Source organism: Pipra filicauda, unplaced genomic scaffold, assembly GCF_003945595.2.
Source record: "Pipra filicauda isolate LSUMZ 115617 unplaced genomic scaffold, ASM394559v2 scaffold18_size4552066_pilon, whole genome shotgun sequence".
NCBI classification, from domain to species: Eukaryota; Metazoa; Chordata; class Aves; order Passeriformes; family Pipridae; genus Pipra; species Pipra filicauda.
The window spans coordinates 1,516,526-1,543,065 of NW_024104298.1; the positions used below are offsets into that span (position 1 = coordinate 1,516,526).

Consider the following 26,540-nt stretch of genomic DNA (forward strand, 5'->3'; position numbering starts at 1 on the left):
CCATCCAACCTGGCCCTGAACACTTCAGACGCGAGGCATCCACAACTTCTCCCGGTAACATGTTCCAGTGTCTCACCACCCTCACAGTCAAGAATTTCTCCCTAAAACCTAATCTAAGCCTGCCCTCTGTCAGCTTAAATCCATTACCCCCTTGTCCTATCACTACATGCCCTTGTTAAAAGTCCCTCACCAGCTTTCCTGTAAGTCCCCTTTAGGTACTAGAAGGTGCTAGAAGGTCTCCCCAGTGTCTTCTCTTCTCCAGGCTGAATAACCCCTGACCTCTCACAGCCTGTCCTCATTGAAAAGGTGACCCAGCCCTCTGACTATCTTTGCAGCCTCCTCTGAACTTGCTCCAACAGGTCCACGTCCTTCCTATTGTGGGGGCCCAGGAGCTGGATACAGCACTCCAAGTGGGGTCTCATGAGAGCAAAGTAGAGGGGCAGAATTCCCCTCCCCGACCTGCTGCTCACACTGCTTTGGATGCAGCCCAGGACACATTTGGCTTTCTGGGCTGCCTGTGCACATTACCAGGTCATGTTGAGCTTCTCCTCCCCAAACATCCCCAAGTCCTTCTCCGCAGGGCTGCTCTCAATCCATCCTCCCCTGAAATTATTTTGGGCAAGTCACATGCCAGCTCTCATGGTTCTGGCACTGACCGGGGAACAAAGGGGTGACAGCACGGTGGCAGCTTACAATGCAACACGTGACTCCTCCCACACTAAAATCCCAGGCTCAACACGACTGGCGCAACAAGCACAGAAATCAGAACCCTCCGTGTTCCAAGAGATTTGCAGGCACAGGCAGCAAATCATCCTGCTGTTAGACTAAGGCTTCACAGGCATAGAGGCAGACCTCAATGTCGTGCTACGGCTCGCTGCTTGGGATACAACCAGCTTCCCACAAGCAGAGACTACCACATCTGCATGCAGTGCTTGGGCACAGGAAACAGTTGTTCCCAGCTCCAGATTAAAAAAAGAAAGCTACAAACGACAGCGCGTATTCTCACATTGACAATATCTGCTTGTTTAAGAAAAGTTTGAGGACTGGTCCCAGGCAAGACAGACAAGCTGGAAGTCTCTATCTCAATGCAACTATCACACAGAGGATGCTGTCATACAACAGAGAAAAATGTCCTCATCCTCGTGAACTAAAAACAAGGAGATTCAAAGATTTACACTTCAACAGAGCTGCTGGAGCATCAGCAAAACGATCTGAACGATCTCCAGTGCCCCTGTACAATGAATAAGAAGGCGTAATTTAGTAAAGTTTACGATTTTACAGCAGTTTCCAAAACCAAGAGGTTTTTCATAGCCATAGGGTGACTGAACCATTGGAAACGGTGCGGGAGTCACCTCTTTTTCTTCCCTTAGGTCATGCGCTAGAGAAAGCCTGTCACTGCCATGGGAGGCATCGCAGGGGAAAGTGAGAGCGTCCTTACACAATGCAGCTTCTTGTTAGTGACCCTCGTTTAATCTCTACAAGGTATCTCTCTCTGAAAGTACAAAGAGGGGCAGGTGATGGGCAGGGGTGTGTGAGCCAATACCATGCTCGCCAAGGCAGCACATAAAGCAAGGAAGTAAGAGGTAAAGCTTCTTTTAAACCAAGTTTTGATCTCCCGCTCCGCAAATCCTTTTGGAGAACCTTCCCCATCAATAAGCATCAAAGTTTGAGGTTTTCTGCCCTCAGATAATCCTACCAAGGGGAAGGACATATGAGGAGCCTTAGGGCCGAAGACAAGCTGATACTTTTGCCTGTGACTGTTTCGGAGACGCTACCCAGGAAAACCCTCACTGGCACAGGATCATCTGGACTCAGTCCTTTCCATGATATGGGATAAGAGGATCCACTCTCTTCATGCTTCTCTCTTTTAAGGGGATCTCAGCTAAACTACAGGTTAGGCCAACTGGAGTGTGAGTGTCTTCCAAGTTTGATGAAGGTCCCAGGTTTGTCAAGGAGGAGGGAGCCCAAACATCCAATTCAGAGCTCCCCCTCCCAGAAACAGCCTTTCCTCAAAAACAAGTAGAGGACTTAAGAGGCAAGAGGAGGAAGGAAAGAAGAGTATTTGCAACCTTTCACCTGACAAGTCAAAAGAGGAGACAAAGGCTTTCTGCTGTGCCCAGAGGAGACAGGGATTCACAATCAGGTACAGGGGATGCATGAGGGGATTTGCCATGTGGCCTGCCTGATGCTGTTCCCCACCAGTTCTCCAACTAAGCAGCATAACGTAGCAGGGAAGGAGAAAAGCATCAGAGCAGAAAAGGTGCTTAGGGGCTGAGGAGAGTAGAGACAGGAGAGTGACCTGTCCATCCCAATGAAAATTTGACAGATTGTCTCCACAGTTTCCACTCCCCCGGGACAGGGAACTGGCAGAAATGGGAGAAAGGATGGGGAAAAGGAAAAAGTGGAGTTAGGGGGAAAGAAGCAGCCAGGAACAAATCAAGGAAAGCTGATGTGCTTTGAGGAAGCAACCCCTTAAGAGAGAGCTGCTGGGAAGATCTCTGCCAAGGAGCCAGGAAGTGGTGTGACAGGGGTTTACAGAACATGGTCAGGATGAACCAGCAAAGCATCCTCGTTGGGAGGAGGATGAGCTCTGCTCCTGAGCATATGGCCTGGGAAATGCAGGGAAACCCAGCAGTGCCAAGGGTGCTGGAGGTGTTGGGTTCCACAAGATCAAGAATTGCTATCTGTGCTGACGCTTTTTCAGAGGTTCACAGCCCCTCAAATCCTACGTGTGGTTAAACATCCTTACATGAACTAGCAGCCTGTTTGCTCCCTCCCTCCCTCACCCAGATGCATGCCTGCATTTTATGCCCCCCCAGCTCTCCTCTAGAAACATAAACTTCATCTTTGCATCATCTATTAAAGTATTTAAAGCCAAAACACACACACACACAAACACATAGTTACACACACAAACACATTTTCTTGTCTGACAAATATCAGCTACAGCGCAATTCTTAAAGAGGAGGTGTCAGTCCTTAAACAAATGGACAGCTACAGAAATATATATATAAAACTTAAAAAGAAAAGAAACAAAAAAAGCTCTCAACAATTCCTTAACATCGGTGGCAGCATGCGTCACTGTAAAGGCTAAAGCCGGCTGGTTTCCCTAGTAGTCTCTGCATACCTTGTTCATTGTCACTTGTTTTGAGGGACTCTTCAGACCAACTTCTATTGCTTTTGGCCTCTGACCTTTTCTTGGTGTGCCTTTCTTCTGTGAAGTCTTTGACCTTTGCAGTGGCCTCTGGCTGAACAGCCTCAGCTAAATCTTTCCTGCTTTGCCGGCCCAACTTGCCGGACGGGGATCTCTCTGGTGACACCTGCTGCTCCCATAGTTCCCTAAGATGCTGCAGGTGACGCTGCTTTTTGGGATGGAGCCCTGTTAATTCAATGCACACCTTCAGGTTGGTCACCTCATTACAATTGGGCTCTTCTAAGTGGTTAGAGGAATTGTTTGTCATTTCCCTCTCAGGCCAGTCATCTAATGGAAAAATAACTAAAAATTAATCAAAAAGCCCCCTCAACTTAAAACAAAAGCTACATTTCACTTTCGGGGCATATAGTCTCAGCTTTACCACCACACTATGCATTTTAAAGGTTCGCTCATTAAGGGTTACATGCACTACAGTAACTTGCACTGCTGTGGCTACAGTGTCCAATGACTAGTGCTTTATCCTTATATACCAAGCTTTTTATATATACATATATATATACACATATATATACATACATATATATACATATATATAATTTAAAGTGAAATGACAGTGCTCACATTAGTAACTAGCAAGTTCAAAAATGGAAACACATTAAGCCAAAGGGACATTCCTTTCACAAGACATTCCTTGAAGAGAGACCAAAGCAAAATGCTGTCTTACCTTTGGAGTTCTTCTTCTTTTTTGCTCTTGATATAACTTCATCCTGCTGTTCATCCACAAAGCTTTCATTTTGGCTGCCATCATTTTGCACTCTCTCACCAGAGTGTTTACGCTTCCTGTCCAGACGTGGACATGAATGTTGGCCAATATCTTCTGTTGGCTGGTCTTCCGCTTTTTCATATACAGAATGTCTCTCTAAATAACATTTCTCACTTGAGAGATCTTTTTCCTCTGGAGTTTCAAGAAAATGACCCCGGGTGTTTTCTGTACTAGTAAAGTTACCTAAAAATAACAAAAAAAAAAACAAACTCTACAAGACCTAATAAATACAACACAATTCATTGTGAGAAAGCTTTGCTCTCTTATCTCTTCAGTGTCATCTCCGCCATGACTGATGGCTCATGAGACATGCAAATAAACACAAAACTGTACTTTGGAACAAGTCTCCTCTGGTCATCCTAAGGCAGCAGTTTTCTCAATAGTTAAGCACAAAATCCTCAAAAGCACGCTACTTTGTGTTGTTTTTACATTAATTTAAGAAGCGCAATTTTCACAATACTTGTATCCATAGAAACATCACAATACACTTTTTTAAATAAAGAAACATCTTTAGATACTGAAAACAGATTCTTTTCAGAAAGCATCCTCACCCCCCAAAACCACGGCAAGTAACAATCCAAGCCCCACTTTGCAACTTTGTTTTCAAAAATATCTTCTGATGATAATCCTTATTTTTTGCTAACTTCTCCCATTGAATTGCAGAGTCTGACTTAAAAGCATTCGTCCCTTCTTCTGGAGATATAAATTGGATACGGAACACACACAGACACAGACACAGCAATACCACTAAGAATAGCTGTGATATTTTGCAAAAAGCGCTACTTGAATCCAAGGTTATAAAAAGGCTTCCTCACCCCAAGTAACCAGCCAGTCACTGTTCCTCATATTATCTTTGTCACCTCCTTTTAAAATAGACCTCACTTTTTTCAGGGAATATTTCCAGCAACAGCAAGCGGGTGAGCTCTGAAAAGCTTACTAGAAACTAGCCTGACAAATTAGCCACAAAAACACCCATGTTGCCTTGCCTGCCTGAACTTCAGCTTCTCTCCACTATTGTTTACCCAAATTCAGAGACAGCTTAAGCAATTTTAAATGGATGCTTGACTTAAAATTACACTTTATCATCATCTTGAAAAGGTGTTTTTTCTTGGGTTTAACCAAACTAGCCGAGGCATGGTTAGGCAGACATGCAGTACAGACTGCAACACAGATAATCGGCTTCCTATTTACAGTTCTCACAAACAAGTTGGTTTTCCCATGCATTTTAGCCCTCCTCTCCTGGTTGACCAATACTCTTTCTGCATCACTGCTGCTGTTTGGTTGTTTGGTTCACTGTCCCTTTTCCTATTCCCCCTTCTTGCCCTTCCTCCATCTCCCATTTGCCTTCCTGCAAACACATCTGCTGGTTTCCTACCTGGACTCCTGACAGCTCTGTTGTCCTTCCCTCCCTCGATCCTCCCTGACCTTACTCAGTTTCCTTCCCCTCAGCCTGGCCTTCAACTTCTGCTCTTCCCCTTCACCAGGGCAAACACTGCTTCCCTGCAGCCCCACCACAGCAGCATCCAGGCACTGGCAGCCTCTGGATGCAGCCCAACTCTATCCCACCTTATCTTGAGAGCACCCTCCTACAGCTCTGACAACACCTTCTGATTTCGTGACTGTCCTTGAAATACCTGTTGTCAGCAATGGAAGGCTGAGGGGGGAGGGGGGAAAAAACTCCTCGGATGAAATTTCTCTTCACTGCAATTTGGAAATGGCTCCAAATAGCACCAAGGGCTCTGGAGATGTTTGCAGGCACCAGAAGACACTCCACATCATTTTTATGCTGCTTGGGAAGCTGCCTGCAGGGCTGCTTATAAAACAACAGAAGATATTGGCCAAGAAAAATCAAAACACAAGTTGACTTTTTGCAGGCGAGCAGGACGCTCGGGCTGTTCTGCTATTTGGTGATGCTCCTCTCCAAGAGGCTGTCTGGCCAACACATGCTCCCTTCAAGATTTTAAAACACACTTCGTCACACTTCTTCCAGTCAACAGTGCTGACATGTTCCAGAAAACAGGTATCTCAGCTTACTATGACTATGCCTCTAAAATGCTATGTCCCCCCAAACCAGGATGAACCTGGCAACACCCTATGTTTGTACATCTGGTATGAAGATGCTACCCCACAGCTTTACCCTATAACCACACCAACAGCACCAGCAGTCCTGTTTCACACAGCATAAAAGAAGCTGGACCAGCCACGTTTTAAGTATCACTTTAGAAATAAATGCTTGTATCAGATTTCATTTTACATTTTTAATGCAATCTGCTATTTTCCTCCTTTCATAAGGGAACATTATACTCCTGTGGTCAGTTTCCCTGAACAGATCAGGTAAGGGCACTCTCAGCCACGCTCCTGTTGTTTAGAGCCTTCTTATCTCCAGCAGTACCAGCAGCTACATGCCATGGTTCATGCTGAGAGTCTCTATGTCGGGATAACTTTCCTGCTCCTAACACTGTCTGGCCTGAGAAAAGGCAGGCACATCCTGACCAATTCCCAGAGAAGCTCTTGCAGGGTCAGAGGAAGTAGCAGGGTGTAGGGAGGGGGGGTGATGGTCTTAATCTTTACAGCTTGCAGGAAACAGCAAGCTAATTCCAGCCTGCCACCACCGAACGCGACCTGCTGCAGATTAATTCCTTCTCTATCTGCAAGAGAACTTGGCACGGGGATGCCAGCGCTGCTCGCTCAGACTGTGCTAAAAAAATAAAGAGGAGAGAGACCTCACTAACAGCTTGTCACTGTCAGCGTTTCTCCAGGGCTTCACGTGCTGAGGAGAACAGCACACACCTACTGAGGTTCATCCAAAAGGCCGTCGCTGCCAGCAGCTCTGACACCTTGGCCTCTGCGCCCCGGTCACATCCGAGAGGGACCCCTCAGGGGATCAGAGCTACATCTCCTTGGCTGCCGAGCCAGAAATCCCTCTCAAGGACCGCCCGCGGCACACGCGCCTCTGAAATCCGTCCCGCTAGATGCAGCTAAGACCATTAGAGAAGAGGCATCTCCGCACACTAATCCCGGTTGTGTAATCATCCTGCAGCAACACGGGAGGACACCGGCAGCGCGGCCAGGAAGCCGCGCAGGACGCGTCCTTGCCTCTCTGCTCCGACGCCGATGCTCCCCACCTCTCCCACAGCCAGATTTTCAATACCAAAGGACAAAGGTCAGCCACTGTTCGGGACACGGCGTAACCCACAAGCCGTCAGGCTCTCTGCGCAGCCTGCATGGACACGTCACGTGCCCAGAGGTTCTTCCCTTTGGCACAGCAGTGACCGCCTCACGGAGCACAGGCTCTATTAATATTTTACTACCAGATTCCACTCTATCCTCAAACTGTTTTGCAAGCAACCCGGATCAGACACGATGTCTCCCCAAATTAAGATATAAATGTCAACAAGAGGCACAGCAACAAAAGCATAACGTGCATGCCCGACAAGGATGAAGAGAATTTACGTGCTTTTGTTCCCACCAACCCCTTCCCGTGCCATGTATCTACAACATCCTTTTCTCCACCCGAGGAAGAAAACAACAACAAAATACTTGGGAGTTTTCATATCATCATTATTCAAACAGTGATGAGGTAGCCAGAAACACAGGATAAATGCTGAGTTCTCATAGCAACACACCTCTATGAGTAAGGAGATTAAACTCTTAAATTGTGTTCCTTCCTCAAGCCTCCAGCATTTGCCAGTCTCACACCAGCTGTGAGAACTAGCATCAAGAACCCAAACCATTTCTCACCGTCATACCAAACTAGAAACATCTGGTTTCGGCCTGAAGCTGTACCTCCTTAGCACATGGGTTACAATCTAACAAGAAATGGTTACACATACGCACAAACACACCACCCAAAAAAAACTTACTTTCATTTTTCCATCTTCCTGTTGCTGTCAGCCGCTTCAGACCAAGCCCTCCCATGCAATGCAAACAAGGAAACATATCTTAGTGTTTAAGCTGCGATTCTTTTGTTCAAATAACATGGCAGCTAAAAACAGCCTTTCCTCTTCCCAGGAGCAACCTCTCATTGCACTCACTTATGCAAGGCACCCTTTATTCATCCAAGAATGGTAATGACTATCCAAGTGCTAAAACCCAGTATTCAGCACAGACATCACAACCGTAAGAAATTCCCTAAGACATCTTCAGTATTCAATTTTGAGTATCCCGTGGGGCAGAGGGAACCCAGCTGATTTCATTTTTCCCTCCAAGTACCTCTGTTTGGGAGCTTTCAGCATTTGTTTCATTCTGCCCAAGACTACCACACTGCACAAACAAGCAACCACCAGTCTCAATGCACAGACTTTTCTGTTTCTTCTCTTTTTATTGCACTAGGTCCCGTGGCAGGAAGGTAATAACTGACCAGAGCAAAGGACATGTTTACTGTCTCCAGCTTTCATTTGTTCCAGTATACACACAGCCCAGCAAGAGTAAAGCAAAGCAGGGGATTACCATGCAAAGGGACACCAACACCTCTCCAGCGCTGAAGATCAATAGTGTAATGTGCTTTGGCACATCACACCATTTACCTTCACACATAGAAACTGCTTTAACTTCTTCCTCATGACCTCATGCCTTAAGATCAGGCTTCTAACATATTGGGGTAATTTTTTCCCAGATAAGGCTTAAACAGGCAGTGTCTTCCTCCTAGAAAACTAAATGAACAGGCAAAACCATGCTGCCCAGTCAAGAAATTCACAGCTTGTAGAATTTATTCAATCTTTCACACTCGGGTATGATTTTCAATTCTAGGAGAGCTTTGTTACGAACCAACATGCGATCATCACATGCCCGTATTGATGTGTGTCTCCGTGCCAATAGCTTAAATCACTTGATCTCTGAACAATCCTATGACTCATGACATATGCATCCCATAATTTATCATGTTTGTGCTATGAAAATGCACCAGAGCAGCATTGCCTCAGCAACATTTACAAGTCACCTTGGCAACAAAGCAGCTTCACAGCTGCTCTCAGATGCCCGGTCTCAGATGCCCAGCAAAACCTAAACGAGATGGGAGAGAGCTGAAGCACTTCTACTTTACTGTTTGGCTTTAATTGCTCATTAATTAGCTAACATGGCTACCTCCCTTACTTTTGGGCCTTAAAAAAAAAAAAAAAAAAAAAAGCAAACAGAAAAAAACTAAAAAAAAACAAAAAAAAAAAAAAAAAAAAAAAAAAAAAAAAGCCCACCTCTTTCACCTTTCTCCAGAAGGCATGATGAAGCTTAAGAAGACTCCTAGTACAGCAAAGCCATGCACTGCCAAGTCAGAGGAAAAGTTTAAGGCATCGGGTATTGAGCCTTCATTTGCTTCCAAGGAAGTCTGTACATGTGCAGTACAGCCAGGGGAAAAAAAAGCAGTTTCCATCCCATCAGATGCCTCTGTAAGCATCACCTGCCTGTGTTATTTAGCCCTTTGTGGCACTGGTAGATTTAGAGGAGCCAAGGGGCCGAGCAGCTGCCAGGGCCCCGATCGGCTCCAGTGCTCCAAGCCAAGCACGGCTGCGACTGTGCCGAGGCAGCAGCGGGGGAGCCCTGTGAGCTGGCTCCATGCCACAAGCACAGTTTTGGCTGCAGTTTCCTAATTCCCTGCCGGCATCGGGCAGGTGAAGTGCTGGCACAGTGGGGGTCACACCTAACAGCTCACCAGTTTCACTCCTAAATTCCCTGCTCACACAGGCAAAGGCACAGTGTTTCACTTTAAGATAGCGCCCGACAAACGCTACACAAAACAAGCTGTAACAACTTTTCCAGCAGCAAGATCGCTTGCAGGAGGAGGCAGAAAGGAGAACAGATGAGGCTGCAAACCATCAGCTCGTTCCCGTTCAGGAGCTTTAGAGCCAAAGGCACGAACAGTGTGGTTAGAAATTGAAAGCAAAGAGAAGGCAAGAGGTAAGTAGCCCTGGCTCTTGCTGGGGAAGAGCAGGCAGAACTCATCGCCCCTTCACCGGTTGCTCAGTGAGAGATGCATTAAGACTGCTGGTGGCTCAAGCCCCAACGGAGAGCACAAGCCACCACAGTAGAGGCATTCAAGAGGTGTGAAACTCGGCTTCCTGATTTATCAGCTGCTGTCCCGAGGGGCAGGAGGTGAACCACCACGATAAAAAAACTTTTACTGAGACCTGAATCTGTACTGGTAAGTATTTGCTGCTGCCCAGGCAGGCATACAGAGAAGGAGCTCCCTCAGCAGAACAGATCTGTGCTTTTAGGAGTTCAGACATTCGGCCAAACTCTGAAATAGCCTGTTAAGTCAGAGCTAATTAACAGAGGAGAGGAATGAGCTAAGCTAAGACTGAACATACTTTCCCTGCTTCCAACAGTTATTTAACAGTCTCAAACACATTTTAGCCAGCAGATTCAAGTGCCAGAGACCTCAATAAATGAATTTACAGACAAACCATATCATCAGCCTTTTGCAAGGATGGGGGGATGGTGTTTTGGCACACAATGATGCTCTAATGCTCTTCCTCTCCACAGCCCCCCACTGACCTCCCCATGTCCCAAGCAGCACATCCATGCCTCTGAGTAAGCCTTCCCTCTCTCTGTTAGTCCCCTGCATCCATCCCTCAACCCCTCAGCCCACCATCCCCCTCTTTGCTGAACCCATCCTGCCCTGCAGCCAGAATTAGCCAGCAAGACAAGACTGCTGCTGCTGCTGCTGCTCTTCTAGCTTTCCAGCTAGGATTAAATTCCAGGGTGGAATTTAACAGAGGACATCACCAGGGCATCCCAAGTCCTCTGAGGGGCAAGGAAGACTGTGGTGAGGGGGGAAGCTAGCGCAGCAGCCTGCCCAGCTCTCAGCTTTAACATGAGGACTACAAAGGCAGCTGTGCCTTCCTCTCCAAGGCTCCCTTGGTATAGCTTGGAGAAGGGAAAGGCCACTCAGTTTCTCCAGGGGCTCAGTCTGCCCCTCACCACCCTGGTACCCTCTCCAGTTCCACAATGAAAACTTTCCCTTGCTATTTTGCCAGGCTGATTTCTGTTGAGGTTGTTATTCCAGAGACAGCAACACCACAGTAACTTGATTTAGGTGAGCAACTGAGCAAGTACGATTGACCAGCATGCTCTCCGCCAAAAGCATTAACCAAAGACCAGAACAATAATTCAAAGTTATTAAATTGCCTGAAAAGAATTTTCTACTAGCCCTACTCATGAATCTCCACCTACGGAAGAGCACACTTAACCACTGAGTTACACAGTGCACACACACACGCATGGTGCAGTCTCCAGTGTGTTTCCTCTTGTTTTGAAATGCTTTCAGCATAGATTTTTTTTTTTTGAGTTGTTCAAAACAAAGTAGCAAAAGGAGGAACTGATCCATTCCTTAAATGTACAGGTAAAGCAAAAAAAATTGTAGAAACCGATGGAAGCCACATGGTCACCGAGAGTTCAAACAAAACAGAAGTGATTTTTCCTGCATACAGTAAAAAATCCCCTAATACCATTTATTTATTTATTTATTTGAGTTTATCTTACTTTTAGGATGTTGCATTTTCCATAGTCCTCTGACACCCTTCCACAGCCTAGAGGTAACTGCCAGCCCCACGGGGAATTTCACAGATTCTGCCTGCCTGCAAGAACCTGTGCCACATGCACCTCCCCAGCCACTGTAGCAAGAAAACACCCAGGCAAACTAGCTTCTTATCATTTGAGGTTGTTACCATCAGCTTTCATGGATAAGCCAGCCTAGCAGATAATGTCCTTTCCCACTCCCCATCACTCTTCTGTCCTCCATCCTTGATTTGCCTGAAAGCTACAGTATTGGCATTTCCCAGTGCTGCTGCAACTTCAGAAAGCTGAACTCTCCTTCTTGCCTCCCTCTCTTCCCCCATCTCCTTTCTGTATTTAAAATATAACCTTGGACCTCTGCTTTCACTGGCTGATGTGGTAACACACCAATTAAAAGGAGGATCTCTTTACAGCAGTAACTTAGTTAACTATCTCCTGAAACACAGGTACAGCGGTAACCAGTAACTTGCAAACCCCAAAACAAAGCACAGAAGGCACCATCTGTGGCAGCTGTGCACCTGCTGAGGCCAAGGCCAGTGACTTTAACCAGCAACACCATGAGAACACACAGATTTGCTTGCTTTCCTGCAAGCTGCCACGGCACAGAGACACATATACGCTTCAGAAAGCCATCTAAATTCGCTTACATCTGTCATTGTCATTTTGGTCAGCAATGGCATCTTCCAGAGCGACAGACTTTGGCTTCTTTTCACTGTTTCCTTTCAAGTTTTCCCAGTCTGCCTGGCTGAATCTGCAGACCTCTGAGTCTTTGGTAGCTGTTTGGCCTTCTCTCTCTTTCATCTCCAACTCTGAGAAGCGCATCATTGCACGCTAGAAAGAGAATTGATATGAAAAAAAAAGTCTTGCAATAAAAACTACTTCATTTACCTTACCTTACATGAAAGCATTTCCAAAGAAAAACTGACTCAAAACCAAAGGTTTCAGATAGATAGCTAAGGGTAGGAGTTTAACACACCTGACTCATAAAACAGTGTTCTAGCATCTTATAAGCAAATAGCCACACAATTCTTTCATATATGAGTATATATATATAAAAGATTATATATAAATGTATATTGTATATAAAACAAAAACATTCCATTTTGGAGGTAAAAAGAGACAAAAACAAAAAGAAATAAAATAAAATAAAAAAAACAACAACACAAAACTGTACAATGAATAAAGACGACCATGGCCCACAAACTTCCCTTTGTGTATTTGGAAATGAAATTTAACTCAAAGGTTTATGTAAGAGTCTAGTAATAAAAATTTGAAGAACTGACCTCACAGTAAGCAGCAGGTAGACATAAAATACTGTCCTCTTGTAATCCTTCCATCTATGTAATTAAAATGGGCACTCAATGGATCATTTAGATAATTTCATCCATTTTTATAAGCATAAACCAATTCTTTTCTTAACAATGCAAAACAATTTGGCTTAACTCATCCCTTCATTAAAAGTAAAACACCCTAAGAATATTCCTACACAATATCTGTCTATCATCCCTCAGTATCAACCTCAATACCGCTCCTACTCTTTCCTACGCGTTCACTTGGCGCAAAAGTTGCCTGAGACCCGCTAATACATGACTGCGACTCCTCTCCATCAAATGGCACATTTGGCATACTAATCACAACTTCTGGGTATGCTTTGCTAGCTGGCACTACAGGCCAGCTGAGAAATTACAGCCATTGCTAGCGCCAAGGTAACATGCATGCCTGTCTGACTCCCCTCGTAACTGCACAAACATTTCATTAACGTGCATTAACATTTTTATCAGATCTCAGTAAAAGCCCTTAAAAGCTTATTAGCCCGTACATACCTAAAAGCCACACGTACTATTCTTTACATCGCCTCGCTCTCATTAACAGACTTTGCTATTTAAAACCGTTTCTGGAGAGTATGCTCCTAACGAAAAAAAACTTTTGTTTTTCTCCCACCTGCATTGCTTCTCTCAACTTTAAAACTCAACTGTGACTCGCAACAGAGAAATAACGACAAAAAGCGCGGCAGTTGTTGGACCACGCGGACTCACCTGCAACGCCCGCTGCTCCCGGCTGAGCTGGCTGGAGTCGGCGTACAGTTCAGTCGTCACGCACTTGAATCGATCACCTACATAACCGGCAGAGTTTGCGATCCTCTTGGCCAACTTAGACGGCTTGGGCTTCAGTATTTTGCCATCGGCAGATTCTGCATCATCGGCTCCGTCTTTGGTATAGGTCTGGTTGGTGTCGATGCTCGGCGGCGCGGTCCCCATGCAGAATGGCTTCGCGTCCTCCTGCACCTTGCCAAAAGCCAGAGCTGGAGCATCACTCTCGTGAGTGCTTTCCAAGAAAACGGGCGAAGGCTGGACCGCCACTCTCTCTTTAGGCTGGCTCACAGACAAATCTTCTTTCCTTAAGCCGAACACTGATGAACTCTGGGCCTGCTTGAAATTATAGGTTTCATGAAGATCGTTATTTCTTCCAAACTCCTCTCTCATTACAATAAAATCTCTGTGCTGCGGCGCCTGCTCTACCTTGTGCTTTGTAGGGTCATTAGTCTGATTACTGCTTTCCGTGGCAAAGCTGGCTTTTGTTATGTTTGCTTCACTTTTAGCCTCTTGCTCGTCTCGGAGAAGATCCGGGAAGAGGTGTTTGTCGCTTTTTGCCGAGTTTTTATTATGGCCAGAGCTCTGGTGCAATTTCATGCTCTTGTCACCGGGCATTTCGAAATGCATCTTCCCGCCACTCTCCAGGAGCTCTGGCAACCGGCCCCGCAGAGACGGGTCCTCATATCGGACCCTCTCGTGAGAACGTGACCTCCTTTCTGGCTTCTCCTCCTTACTGATCTCCAGAGCTGAATGCTGCAGCAGCATGGGGTGCACCATCCCCATTTCCAGTGCGTTCTGGTAGGTCATGAACTCCCCCCGCCCTGCTGGCAGGCTGTAGGGGAGGCCAGGTTTGGGAGCAAGGTGAGTGGGGTAGAGGCTGCCGTTGGGCAGCAAGACAGGATGTGGATACACATGTCCTTTCCCATGGAGGGTGAGAGGGCTGATGGCTATCCCTTCCGGCACCGGGTACGGGAGGTAACTCCTGGGGTAGGGCAGAGGTGGAGAGCGAAACGCCTCGTTGGGTGGCAGAAAGATGGGGCTGGAGGCCAGGGCAGTCTCACTCGCCTTGAAGTTGGCTTCCTGGCCACAGGATTTGGCCACCTTATTGCTCTGTTTCGCAGGGGTGGCGACAGGCTGCCCAACGTGCTGGATAACTGAGGCAGTGCTCTCCGCAGAGCTCCGAGCCACCTTGGGACAGTCCGCGTTGGCGTTGGGAGCTGGTGATGCTGACGCTGGCCGCCCTCCCGCTGACACCGTCCCCGAAACACTGCCCACGACTGCCTCCGTGCCACCCATCCTGGGGCAGGAGGAGCTCCGCGGCTGTGGGATAACCCAGTCCAGTGCCTTGTTTTTCAGTTGGACATTCTTCCCAGCCTCCTCGCTGGGGCTGGGACCAGGAACAATCCAGGAGGATGGTGCCGTGCTGATAATTTCAGGCCTGTAGATGGGGCAGCTGTTCCCGGGAGAAATGGTTTCTTTCTGAATGATGTCACTGCCAGGCAAGTGCGTCCCCCCTCCTGCTCTTCCATGCACCAGCACTGTTGGCATAATTTTCTTACCATGGTCCAACTTGCCAGCAGTTTCTGCATCAACCACTTTCGCCGACAAGTCCAGGGGTTTGTCGGTGACATCTTTAGTTGGGGTCTGCTTTTCCAGGAGCGGGGGAGACCTGCCGTCTTTCCGGTCGTGGCCAGCTTTCCGTGCATGGGGAGCAGATGGTGGGGGTGCCTCACCAGCATCGCTGCCTTTGGGAAGCTTCCCATTGGAGAGGCGAGAGGGTGGAAATTCACCACCAACGTTCACGTAGGGCTTTGGGAGAGTAACAGCGGAGGAGGGAGAGGTGGTGATCCTAGGGAAGTGTTTGTGGAAATCCGTGTAGGCATCCCCCACCTGGGCGGGCAGAGGGAGGCGGGGGGACGGCCGGGGCGAGTGTGGCAGCAGGAGCGCGGGATCTGCCGGCATGTTGGCAGGGGCCGGCTTGGCAGCGGGGACGCGGGACTGCTTGCTGCTCTGGATGTGGGGGTAGGCGTGCGTGTCGACAGGGGTGCCTGGGCTCACACCCATCTTCCACGACAAGCTCTTATCCGGACAGTGCACCAGAGGTGGGATTGCCGGTGAAGCCGAAGCAGTCGAGAGCCTCATGGGCGACGCCAGCGACGAAGGGATGTGAGGAGCAACGTAGTGGGAGGGAGGCAGGTATAAAAAACGTTCACCGTTCGTACATACAGGTGAGTAAGCCAGGTGCTGTGGCAAGCTGTAGGTGGACTGCTGAGGTAGCAATGCCTTGTACATGTTCAACGAATACTTATTTGGTGAGTCAAGGAAAGGGTATATGGCAGGCGTTGCGCCCTCCATATAGGGGTTTACCCAGGGGAGCCTTAGGTAACTAGCACCATTGACACCGAGAGGACTCTGCCTGTCACCCGCAGCTCGGTCCAAACCCAGCGTCTCCCCCGTCGGGACAGAGTTTTTTTGTATTCCAGGTGGCGTTTTGTAAATAGCGCTGAAGCCATTCGGGGCTTTTCCAGAGACAGCTGCGCTTTCTACCGCTTCGGGAGGATTAGACTTAAACTGTATCTCTGGATTTCTTTCAGGAGTAAATCCGAGGCCAGCTATCGAACTCGTAGCATCCCGTGATTTTTCCGAGCCAAGTCCGCACAAGCTGGAATAGATACTGGGGACTCTGAGTCCTTCTCGCATGAGGCCAGACCTGTCCATACTCAGAGCTGCGAGACTGTCAATGCGATGTGCTGTAGTCGCATCCACCTTTACAGAACAAGAAGTATGTTACTTTCACATCTAACTAACACGACTGCCACTCAAGCTACAGATAGATCAGCATTTCAGAAGATAAACAGTAACAACAGAAACATGGTATTTGTTCTGAAAATGTACAGAGGCTGGTCACACTTGAAAATGGGAGAACAGGAACCTAGGGAGCAACATCAGCACCAATCTCTCCATATCCAAAATTCAACAGCCAGAAACAAAAGTGTGAAGACCCAAGTAGCCAGAAGTGGTCCAGAGACGATGCTCAGTGGCACCACTTCTGTGTGACAACAGGCTTCTCAGCCCCAGCCCTGCAAGAGCAAGTGCATGTGGGCTGTGGCATGGATACCAGAAAGAGAAGGATGGAGTGCCTCTCCTCCTCCTCCTCCTCCTCCTCCAGGATCTCTTCCTCCGCCACAGTTCTACTCCAGGACTCACCACTACATTTCACAGGGTGAGACTTCTGAGGATGCAGCATGAAGAAAGGTCCGCCATGGAATTTCTTTCCCACTTCCTACTCCCCATGTACACTCAAAGAAAGAAAAAATCCACCAACTTTGCTGAAACATTGATGCACTTAATGCTTACATGAACTATTTTTGTTACGTGCCAGTATTCTGCATGACATTATTTGTAACGGCAAAATTAAGTACCTGACATCATACAACAACATACACCACAAAGCCAGCATCAAGAGATTAATGAGATAAACAAATAAACCCCCAGCTTCACTCATGTCCCCAAGCCTGCTAGAGCTGCAACAGAAACCCGTTTTAATCATTTCTCCAAATGGATCACATAATAATATCCACGGGCAGGAGTTGGGGTGGTGAGGACAGGCACAGATTCATCTGCAGCATGAAGCTTTTAACTTCTTACCACACTGTGATTCAGGTGATTTTCTTCCCTCAACTCCAGTCTGCTTTTCGGTGCATCGCCATCATTAACTGGAATTTTCCTATTAAAAAACAGAAACTTACTATTTGAAAACACTCTGCGCATCTTGGATCAGTACAAGATCATATCACCTCCATATTTTGATCCCCCTCAAGATGTACCATGAGATAACGTATTTGTCCTCCTCTGTCCCCATGCACAGAGACTACTTTGAAAAGCAAGGACCATTTGAAAATAAGCATAAAGGGTTTCGACACCAAGAACACACCAGGCACATCTCAGAGTGGCCTCTTCCAAAGCAAGTGGTTTTCATCAAGGTCTTCTCTTTTCCCCCTTGCCCTTTTCTTTTTCCAAGGGGAGAATATCCCATTTTAAACATACCCTGTTCATGTACCACCCATAAACACTGCTGAGGAAAAGAATTAAAACACACATGCCAATATCATATGAACGTCAGCTCTTCCATGCTAAAGAGGGAGTTGCACATCTGTGCTATACCAGTGTTGCAGCACTGGGGCTTGTTATCACAGAAATCACCAACAAGGAATATACCTTAGCGCCAAATTTCAAATCCCAGGGATAAAAATTGCTGACATGCAACAGAAGGAAAGTTTCAGCATTACCCAAAAGAACTTCTTTCAATCAAAGTGTTTAAAGGCACACCATCACCATAGAGCAGAAATACGATTTTAATGCATTTGTTTTTAAAAAGATTCGCCTTTCCTGCAAATAACATGTAAAATTATTATCCCTCAATAACTGTAAGGAAATTGAGGAGGAAGGGTGAGAAAGCAAAGTGAGACACTTGGTCGTTTTCCTTTAGTTCATGTTTGCAAATAGTATTCCCCGCAAAGACCAAAAAGTTTCCCCAGCTTCTTGAAGGTTTTTCACACAACAGTGAGAACAAGGGCTGAGAAGACAGAAAAACACTAAAACCACACAAAATCGACACAGAGAACCACAGGTGTATCTGCAGTGGTTCTGCTCAGCATCATTCTGCTTTTTAGAAAGATGGGATTTAAAGGAAAAGGACACCAGCCAGTGACTGTGCCACCCCAAGGAAAACTATTGAAGACTAATTTTAATCATCGACTGAATTATACTCAAGAGGAAAAAAGGTAGAGGGGAGGAAAAATTCACATGTGGGAGATGGAAAGGCCACTACTGATCCTCTTTCACAGGATAAGCTGTTGGTCCAAAGGCAGGGAATGCAAAAGTCACAGGCATGAGGCAGGAGTTAGAGGCAGGAGCCCCTCTGCCACAAAGAGTCCCCACAAGAACACATGCACTATTTGGTTTAAATCCCTTTCATAAATACAAAATAATAAATTAATTGTAAAAGCACCTTTAAGGGCTGCTTTGGGGAGTAATCCCTTTAAAGGGTGTCCCCACTTCACTGACCCAGGTTGCCTGTTAAATAGTAAACCAGCATCTGCTCTGCTGCTCTCGGGCACATCTTGTTTCTCTCCCCTTGCCCTCCCTCCAAGCTGGGCTGATCTCAATGCAAGGTGGCAGCTATCTGCTCCACTACTAGGGAAGCGAGTAAACTCCGAGAACGTCACTCTGCAGAATTACAGTGTGGTTTAACTTGCCAGAAGCTTAAATATTTACCTGTCTTCATTAATTCCACACATGCGGACCCTTTCATTGCTCATCCAGCTATGAACGTTGCCATACAGGGGAGTTGCAGAAAGCATGACGTCTTCTTAAAAATCACCGCTTTTCTTCACAATTTTATATTCTATTAAAAAAAAAAGAAAAGAAAAAAAAGTTGAGCAGATTTGTCTAGGAGGAAGTGCAAACACCACGGCGGAGCAGCCAGCCTCCCTCCGGGTAATTAATAATGAATGCAGGATTGGTGCAGGGAGTGAGCTGCCTACGTTAACCGCTAAGGGAGATACCCGGCAATAAAGGAGCAAATTGAGGGCATTTATAGGTCAGAGGAGATGGATCTTCTCCCCAGCTCACATCCAGAAAATTAAGAATCATTCCAGGCTATGGACAAATAAAAGTTTCTCTGCAGCCTTTCATTTCCACGAGAAATGACTCAGCTGGTCAAGTACACACCAGCCCCCAAATCGTCATCTTACACAGACTGAACCAAGGAGGGAGACCCCATGGGCCTGGGGGAATATGTGAACTACCCACAGGTGGTCACCAAAGCCCTGTATAAGGAACACACAGGAGTAGGAGAGCATGGCAAGAACAACCACATACCCCATGTATTCACTACACTGATCGCTGATAAGGCCTTTACGCGAGGACTTAAAACTGAAGAGACATTGCTACAGAAGGGATCTAAATAAAAACCTCCCCTTTAGCATCTGCACATGACTAACTTGGAGAAAGGGGTTAAAAATAGTAAGTGGGTTGGCAAGCTCCCCACCCCTTGATTTGATTAAGTGCGGAGCCCTGGTGGCTTCTGCATTGGAGCTGCTGCTGCTGCTGCTGCTGCTGTTGCTGCTGCTGCTGCTGCGAGTGCTTTCGGTAATTCAATGATGCCTGCTCACTCCAGGGAAAGAAATCATTAGCAGGCTCACTGGAGAAGTATTAGCAGTCCAAGAGGATCGGCGCCATGTGCAGCCGGAGAGGCAGGTGAAACGTAACCACATTTTCGCGTCCAGCAGCAGAGAGGGAAAGGCTTTTCCTCCCCTCTACCCTGCCTAATGCCACCTCCGCTCACATTAAATTCTAGTTTGCTGCATGAGCGAAGTGTCAGGACAAGCTGCGTTTTATTAACAGGATTATCACGGCGCATGATTTATTCCAGTGCAAGATTTTAATTGCTCTTCGGAGGTTGAGTCGTTTCTTTTGACTGAGCTTCAGCCTGCATCCTGCTGCTAAATGCTGGGTTAATAAGTAGGGGGAGCCTTTAATGCACAGGATATCCCTCAGCTCTTCCTCTCTCACAAAAATAGAAGCCTTTAAGCAGGAGGCATGATACTCCTTTTACACACACACACACAAACCAGTAACGGGTGATTGACCACTGGGAGTTTAATGCTTAACGTCTCCCAAAGCATCCATGCTTCCCCAGCAAACTCATATCCTTTGTCAGACTACAAAATATGCAAATGATCACTTTGGCATTTAATGGGGAAGAAGCCCAGATTGGGCCTTTAACACAATACTTCACGCGCGGTTCAGAGGGGTTTAAGAACTGAAACGGCAGGAAAGCCTTGTTCCCCAACACTTTTTTCTCTCTTCAGAGAGGCCTTTTGTGCAAAACTCCACGTCTGGAACAAATGTATATTAATGAAATGGCATGTTGACCCTCCTCTCTCCACAACGGTTAGCTTTCCCTAATGAAGTCCGCACAAATTGCTGTGAGGAAACAAAAATCCGTGGAGGTTAGATAGCGCACTATCATTCAAAAGGAGCTATTTCACTGGAAAGACGTTTTCTGGACAGATTTACTGGTTTCCAGATGCGCCGCTCGTAATGTTTTCAATAGAGGCAGCAGCAGCATGGAGAGAGTGATTTAGGGTTTTACGTAAGGTTAGTAGCCACCCCATGTGCTGCCTTATCTGTGAGGGACCGACACCAGCTCCGAGAAGGGCCTCGGTGGCACATGGTCCTGCTCCCTGTGCCCCGTTCTCCTCGGAGAGGCCGCCTGTGCCCGGCCTGGTTTCCTCGGTGGAAGTGTATCATTAAGATAAGGCGCAGTGCCTGAATTAGAGCCCATCAATCCCCTGACACGTGCAGATAGCGAAAGGCTGAAGTTGCACAGGGGGCCGAGAGCTTCCCCAGCCACAACGGGTAATCTGGAGGCTCCATGTCCCACCACCCAAGCAAGGGCAAAGCCCATCAGGTCGCAGGGACGTGGTGGGATGCCCTGGGGGCCACTGGGCACTGGTCAGAGCCCGCGCCCTCGACGGCTGCCAGTCCCTTCCCCAAAGCCACCCCTTGTCACTGCCCGCCCTGGGTGCGCATGTGTGCAGTTATAATCATCGCCTCCCTGATGAACTTCTTGTGAACTGTTTAAAAGTGGAGGTCTGCTGAACGAGAAACGGCGCCACTGCCAGCCATAATTTCATTGTAACAAGCAGCAGACTCTTAACTCTTCGCACACCCCATCCCTCTCCCCCCTCTTTTTCCCCGCAGGCAGCAGCCCGTCGGGGATGCTGGCTCGCAGGGGACTTCAGCGGCTCGGCCAAACGCCGGCAGCTCCTCGAGCCCTCCGCGCTGCAACGACGGCGGCGGGGGCGTGGGGGGCACCGCACCTATTTATACTCAGCTTCCGCGGGGGAGGGCGCAGCCGGTCCCGTTATGCAACCTCGACGGCAGACTGAGCGCCCCAGCGCACGGAGGAAACCGAGGACACGTCTCTCTTTTCCTCCCTCCCTCCTCCTCGTACTCGTCCTCCCCGCCCGTCACCCACCGGGCCACCGTCGGCGCGTCTCGGGGCGCCGCAGCCCCCCCGGCTGCCCCCGCCGCGCTGCGCGGCGGGGCGCGGATCGGGGCTCGGCAGCCGGAGCGCGCACGGCATTTCCTCCGGGAGGTGTCTGGCCGATAAAGCCATTTGCGGCTAAATATAGACGGTGATGCACGGAGGAGGGAGGGGGGGAGGCGCGGGGAGAGGGGGGAGGGGGGCGGGAGTGAGACGCGCAGCGCACACGCGGTTCCGCAGCGATGCCGCCGTGCGAAACCAGTTGTGAAAAGCGCCTGCAAGCACTAACCTGCCTCCCGGCGTGCTGCCGAGCGAGGCCCCGGCGTGCCGAGCCGTGCCGTGCTGAGCCGAGCCGAGCCCTGCCGGGAACACCCACCGGCCCGCGCCCCGCCGGCCCCGCGCCGCAGAGGCAGGCACAGACACACACCGCGCTGATTAAAAAGGGAAACGTTTGGGTCTCCCTCGCAACGTCAACAGACTTTTGGCAGCCATTGACGCCAGCAGCAGCAAAGTTTTGTTAACACGCTCCTGGCGTGGAAACGAGAAAAACCCGATGCCCGCGGGGAGGGGGGAGAAGGAGGAGGTGGAAGCCTCCACTTCTCCGCGCCTCCGGGGGAAAGAGGAGGGGATGGCATCACCACTCGGGCCAAAACAGCCTTCTCTTGCCCCCTCCCTTCCCAGCCCCCCCATGACCCCGAGGTGCCCAGCGCCGAGTTTGGGAGGTGAAAGTCTCAGCGGGGAGGGAGATAGGGGGAGGTGGGGGCTGGGGGGGTTGGAGGAAGCCCGGCGGGGCCGGCGGCTGCAGCGAGCCAGGAAGCGGGGCGGGAGGAGAATTGCAGCGGCGCACGAGTTCCCTTTTGGCGCCTTTACTCTTTTCCACCTCCGAGCTCCGCCTGGCAGCCCGCCAGTTTCCACTGCACAAGCCACGGAGCCGGCAGCAGCAGCGGCAGCGCAGCGGCAGCCGGCGGGGAGGGCTGCGAGGGGTATAAAAAAAGACTTCTGCGAGCGCCGATGGCACCGACGGAGCGGCAGGCAAACAACCTGGCCTTTCGGATATCAAAAACGATGTAATAAATTACGCGGCTCTGATCCCTCCCCCACATCACCACCATTTCCCCCCCACTCCGCCCCGCCGCCGCCCGGTTCCAGGCCAGTGGAAGGATCATTTCTAGATTTGTGAAAATCCCTGAGAGAGAAGTGAAAAGCAATCGGGGACTCGTAGCGATCCACTTCGATTAGCCCTCAGCCCCGTTCATCTGGAGCTTGATTTAAAGGGCAGCACTCGCAGGGTATTTATAAGCTTAAATACAGAGCTGATGCTTATGAATGTGTTTGGGTACCTCGTTTATCTTATACCTCCGACTTACATATTTACGAGTTACAAAAACAACGACCTGTGCCACTGCTAGAAAGCAGACTTCAGAGACACCGTATTGCTGCACCGTTTACAATGCGCCGTATAAAGCTCTGGAAGCAGCCAGCGATCTAATATTAGACAAGTGTTTAAAGAACAGGCTTGGTTGCGCTTTTTATACATATATATATAAAAAAATAAGAAATACTGTGGGTTATTTTTTGCAACCTCCACACGGCATCACCGCTAGTGACACGTTTTGTAAACCAGAGGAGGAAGCTGCAGACTAAGTAGCCGCCGCACGGATCCGCGGATTAGAGAAGAAGTTTGACCTTTACCCGGGACGTGTGGCATTTCATTTAACCATAAAGCTAAGCACAATGCGCCAGCGAGATCGCTAAACCGATTTAAAATACATATTGAGTCATGCACGACAGTAGTGCATCTCGGTTTAGGCAGCGTGCAGGCAGCGCAAGGGGGTCGGCGTCTATTTTTAAGCCTCCTGCCGCAGCCACCCCCGTCGTCCCCGTGTCCCCCCCTCACCGCGGCTCCCACACCGTCACGTGTCGAACAGCGACCGGGACTTTCTGCCGTGTAAACACGGCGCGGCGGAGCCGACCGAGGGCACCCGGGGCCGCCAAGCCAGAGCCAACACCCGCACCAGCACCAGCGGGGCATCCTCCCCGCCCCGGGCACCGCCACGCCGGGCTGCGCTTGGCTCCGGCCCCACGGAGGCACCTCCACCCGCAGGGGGCTCCGGCGGGGGCGGCCCCTCCGGCACAGGCGGCCCGAGGGAGCGGCGGCCCCCGCGCTCCCCCCGCGCCGCCTGTCACGCCTTGGACCCTGCACAGACAGTCGCAGAGCCGTAGCGGCAGCGGCGCGTTCCCCCTCTCCCATATGCTGCGAGGCGAATCATTGCATCGCTCTCAGCGCCGGCGGCAGCCAAAAAGAGAGAGGGGGGGAAAGTTTTCAATTAATGATAAGCCTACGAACTGGGGAAGGGGGCGGGGGAGGAGGCCAATGAGGGAAAGTTAAAATGGCTGGCGATCCTTCAAATAACCCTGGCTGCCTCCCCCGGAGCCTGCACGGCAGTGCCCGCCGTGGAGCCCCAGGGGAAGATCCAGACCCCCCCACACACCTCGTCGGGGCGCCCTGGGGGCCAAGGCTGCCTCGGGGGGGCAAAGCTGCCTCGGTACACGGCGATGCCCACACCTGAAGGTTACGGGACATTTTGCATGGCGGGGGCACTCGCTCCCATCCCCCCCTTCCCTCCCTTCGGTTTAAACACATCGAGGGGGTGCGACGGAGAGATTGCAAAGGCTCCCACGCACACAGCGGGGAGAGGTGAGGCAGCTGGTACCCAACTTTGAGGCATCACTGCATGAAGGATTTCCCAGAGATTCGCGGGAAACACCGACCCCGTCCGCCGCACTGGCAGCCCTGCACCGCCGCTACGGCGTCCGCCCCCGAGCCGCCCCCCCCCGGCGCGGGAGATGTCTCCGTCCCCCGCCAGCGCACACCGCGGTGGCGGGCGGGATGCTCCCCCCGGGGGGCCGGGGGGATTCCTGCCGCCGCTCCGGCCGTGCCGGGAGCAAGGCTGCCGGAGGAGGCGGTGGCGGAGGAGGGAGGGAGGGAGGGAGCCGCAAACCGGCTCAGTCTCAGGAACCTCCCGGGCCCCCGCGCAGACGGGGCCCCCCGGTAAGAGCCCGGGCTCCCTCCTTCGCCCACCCGCCGCGGCATCTCCCTACCCAGGCCGTCCGCGCCATTTTAGACACACACACTCACTCACTCGCACACACACACGCACGGGAGCGAGGTTTCCGCTGCTGCTGCTGCCAGAGACAACAGGCAGCAGCCGAGCCTGGGCTGCGCAGGAGGAGCAGCGGCAGCAGTAGGAGAGGGAGACACACACATGCAGGCACACACACCCACGCACCGCGGGCCAAGCAGAAATGTGCATTTCAGGTAATTTAAGGCCGCATTCACGGAGCGGGGAAGGAAAAGCGCAGGCCTGCGCGCCCCCCCCCCCCCCCAAGCCCATTAACCCGCCGCGCACTCGGCATCCCGGGAGCCCTTCATTGTTGCCTTTATTCCGTATAGCTTTTGCTTTCCAGGAGGGGGATAGAAAGAATAAGAGAGAGGGGAGGGGAAAAAAAAAAAAAGAAAAAAAGAAAAATACCACCAAGCCAGCCCCTTCCCCCCGCTCGTCCCCCATTGTTCGGCCGCGGGAGGCTGGGCGAGCGCAGCGCCACGGGCTCGCCATTAGCCGGGCTCCGCCGAGCCCCCCCCCCGCCCCCAATAGGTCGGGAAACTTATGAGGCGAGAGAAAGGGGGGAAGCCCCCCCCAGCGAATACAAAAGTCCCAGCGCTCCTGCGAGAGAGTTGGGCGAAGGCCTGCGCTGACTTCCGCAACGTTATCCTTGCAGAAATACCGGAGCACGGCCCCCCGTTTCCTTCCCCCAGCCCCCGCCGCACCCCCGGGGGGGGAGGTTGGAGTGATTAATGGGACGTACGCCCTTGGTTTCCCTCCGGCCACCCCGGCACACCGCTCCCCGGCGCGGAGCCGCCGCCGCACGCTGGGCGGGGGCGGTCCCCCCACGCATCCGTCGGGGACGTTGGGAGATATTGATCACGGACGACTTCATTTTGCATAACTGCAGCTGACAGGGCCTGTGGTTCCCTCATTTACGGAGCAACAGCTTCGCGGAGCTGAGGGATGGGGAGCTGCTCCCTCCGCTTCCCCCCAGGGCCCTCCCTCCCTCTCCGCAGCGGCAGCCCCGCAGCCCCGCCGGGGGACGGCGGCTCCCGCGCCTCATGCAGCAAATGGCCGGCGCACAACAGGGAAATATTAAACTTAGGTGCCTCCGTCTCTCGTTCTACCTAGCGAGGCCGGCCGGGGAGCCTCTCGCTCCCCGCAGGGCTTTGTCTGCACAGCCACGGCGGGGCCGGGGCCAGGGCACGGGGACCTTCGCCGGCCGCATGTAAGAAAAAGTGCTTGGGAAGTTGGGGCTTTTTCCTCCTTTTTTTTTTTCTTTTATTCCCTCCTCCTCCCAACAACAAACAAACAGCTCGGTTTCTGCTGAACAATGCATAAAAATTAGCCTCGCCCCAAAGTTTATGTCGGGTTTATGGCGCTAACGTTTCTCTTTAACGGGAAACGCTTTCCCGAGCACTTCTGGAAAGCGCTGGCGAGCCCTCGCTTACGAAAGCTGCATTACGAGCACCTCGACTAAACGTCGCTGCAACTCCGTGTCCCGACCTCGCATCAACCTTCTCCAGACCTTTAGAGGCAAACGTCCAGGGTGGGCACAGCCAGCACCAACCACCGCCCGCCTCGGCGTGCGGAAAACACCGGGGAAAGAGAAAAGGAATCCCAACAACAACGCTCGTTTTTTCCGTGAAAAATTGTAAAAAAAAAATAATTTTTAAAAAAAGGTAAGAAAATGAAGGGGGGAAAAAAAGGACGTAAAGTTGCCGGTGGCGGCGGTGCCCCGGCGGAGAAGAGGGCAGCACGGAGGCCGCCGCCGGCCCTGCCTTCCCATCCCGGCGCTCCG

The 26,540-nt window shown here is 50.2% G+C and overlaps 1 protein-coding gene across 10 annotated transcripts in view; it reads right to left on the minus strand.

Moving 5' to 3' along the window:
- BCOR (BCL6 corepressor) overlaps positions 1 to 26,540 on the minus strand; it is an 83,229-nt gene that overhangs the window by 21,434 nt on the left and 35,255 nt on the right. For 4 of the 10 annotated variants that reach the window (XM_039380194.1, XM_027741963.2, XM_027741964.2 and 1 more), the window contains exons 2-8: positions 18,854 to 18,983; positions 17,225 to 17,303; positions 13,520 to 16,342; positions 12,767 to 12,820; positions 12,131 to 12,314; positions 3,879 to 4,160; positions 3,128 to 3,481 (exon numbers count right to left, since the gene is read on the minus strand). In XM_039380194.1, the coding sequence (XP_039236128.1) occupies positions 3,128 to 3,481; positions 3,879 to 4,160; positions 12,131 to 12,314; positions 12,767 to 12,820; positions 13,520 to 16,342; positions 17,225 to 17,303; positions 18,854 to 18,939 (3,862 nt within the window). In that variant the 5' untranslated portion in view covers positions 18,940 to 18,983. Of the gene's footprint in view, positions 1 to 3,127; positions 3,482 to 3,878; positions 4,161 to 12,130; positions 12,315 to 12,766; positions 12,821 to 13,519; positions 16,343 to 17,224; positions 17,304 to 18,853; positions 18,984 to 19,628; positions 21,929 to 26,540 lie in introns of those variants that run through there. The other 6 variants (XM_027741966.2, XM_039380196.1, XM_039380198.1 and 3 more) reach the window with 6 other exon arrangements.